Source organism: Larimichthys crocea, chromosome XX (genome assembly GCF_000972845.2).
Source record: "Larimichthys crocea isolate SSNF chromosome XX, L_crocea_2.0, whole genome shotgun sequence".
Lineage (NCBI taxonomy): Eukaryota > Metazoa > Chordata > Actinopteri > Sciaenidae > Larimichthys > Larimichthys crocea.
In genome coordinates, this window is record NC_040030.1 from 8,175,735 (window position 1) to 8,177,960 (window position 2,226).

Here is a 2,226-nt window from a genome sequence, read left to right on the forward strand (position 1 = left end):
AATATTCTGACTCATCAGCAGTTGATATGCCTCGACCCTGAGAAGGATAAGTGGTCATGGAAAATGAATGAATGATAGAACATTTATTAAGCCACAGTGAAGCTGACACCTTGTTACAGGATGCAGACATGAATACAGGCGCGTTCAGTAGTTGTCATGAGTCGAGTGACGTGTAACAAATATTTTGCCTGTATGGGCAGACAACTGATGAGCTGCTCACTCCAGATGAAAGTGTGTTATCAGGCGTGTAAACTTTCTCAGTATGACAACATTATGTCAAGTTCTAAATCTCCAGCTACAGTCAATCAAGTCACTTGGTTGGTCCATCAGTTCCGGAGGACTCTGAACGGGAGTCCGTGTCCTGGTATGATTACGTCTGCTATGTTTAGCGCCTCCTGCCGGCTGACCTCCTGTACTACAATGTTCATACTGAGATCCCGCCAGCTGTCCTCATCTGAGCAGCTCTCAAACAAGTCCCCTACAACAAGCACTGTGCCTGCGGAGGTTCCCTTCACCTGCACGCTGACATCCTGTCCTGTGTGGCCTGGACTGGGAACTACAGATACCTGTGGGAGAGAGGAGACAGTGTGAACAGACACCTAAGGCGAAACCAGGACACATGAAGCTGCTGACCTCTGTCACAGTCTGATTCCTTTTTGTAATCCATCTAGTGTTCACTTTGTCAGGTATTTGGACTTCCACTCTGACTAAAGACAGACTAAAGTTAAATGTAGAGCAAGTCTTGTTGTTGTTTCTAGGCTTCTGGTGTAGCCAACAGATATCCAGAAAACAGATTCCGGCTCTTCAGGCCAAGACTTCCTCTACAGAAAAGTCACATTTCTGCTAATCTCTAAAAAAAAAAAATCTGAATCACAATATGCAAATAACTTTGAAAAAAGTTAATAAAAGCTAAATCGTCATCAAAAGACCTGAGTCCTGACTCGACTCAGACTCAGCCTGTATCACACATAGATAGATAGATAGATAGATAGATAGATAGATAGATACTTTATTGAACCTGAGGGAAATTCAGGCATCCAGTAGCAGCATGCAAACATACATTAAACATACACCAGAATGAACCTATAACACAGAAGCCATACATTAAAATGAAGCTCAGATAAATCTAAATTTAAATTCATGTGCAGAGAAAGTAAACTATACAAATAAATATGTGCAGAAGATAAAATAGTGACATATAACAGACGTTGTGTCATGACACTTTCCATACAGAGCAGGTCTAGACTGTAATATACTATACTGGAACATTATTTACAGAGACCCAACAATTCCGACAATTGATCTTTGTGTGCGTTTAGTGTCACTGACTTGACCTAACTTTGAGTTGTACAAACGTTTGTGGAACGTTTGGTGCATGTCCACTCACGTGCTCATCGATACAGTAAACACGTCCCGCTGACAGGCCGGTGGCTCGGTACGTGTCCCCCTCACTGACGTCATATCCTACAATCATCAGCGCTGTTGGAAACAGACTCAGGTTACCGACGTGGTCCGAGTGTCCGTGAGTCCCCACGACTACGTTAACGTCTGTCGGTTCCAGGCCTCTGTCCTTCAGCGCCGTTAGTAGAAAGTCTCGGTCCCACGGTCCGCCGGTGTCCACCAGAACAGTCTTGGGTCCCGTTATGAGGGTAATGGTTCCGTCGGCTGTGAACGTGCCGTCAGCCTGATTCACACAGTACCCAACCTTAAGCACGGACACAGAGTACGGCTGACCGGAGAAGACTGTGTGAAGCTCTGACACAGGGGCTTTCTGAAACCGACATGAGACCAGTTTACTGCCGGACTCTGACTCTGACTCCGTCATGGTAAACACACAAAGTTAGACTGCTGGAAGCCGGACACACGCAGCACACGGCTCCATACCGCCACCTGGTGGCCCGGAGTGTCATCAATGTGTTTAATGACTGACTGACTGAGGTGTTCTCATCAAACTAACGTGTGTTAACAGTCTGACTAAAGAGAGGACTGCATGGGCAGTATTGCTGTCCCCTTTATAACTCATAATTTAATAATATTTAAAAAAGTATGGTGTAATTGGTATTCAGCAGGGATGAAACAGATAGATGTTCTTAAAGTCTGTGTAAAGGCAATTCTGAGATTTCTTTCAAAATACATAAAATATGTTGAAAATAGTTGCTGAAAACATGTGAAAAGACGATATATTAGTGAAATGTGGAGTTAGAGGTTCAAACAGTTTTTCACCAG

General features: G+C 44.0%; 1 protein-coding gene across 1 annotated transcript; it reads right to left on the minus strand.

Annotated features, from left to right (window-relative positions):
• On the minus strand, positions 1–1,885 carry mblac1 (metallo-beta-lactamase domain containing 1). The gene is made up of 2 exons (XM_010756128.3): positions 1,388–1,885; positions 1–566 (listed from the first exon to the last, which is right to left on the minus strand). Exons 1-2 carry the CDS (start codon positions 1,823–1,825, stop codon positions 327–329), a joined length of 678 nt encoding a protein of 225 aa, XP_010754430.1. The 5' UTR covers positions 1,826–1,885; the 3' UTR covers positions 1–326.
• Positions 1,886–2,226: the final 341 nt, after the last annotated feature.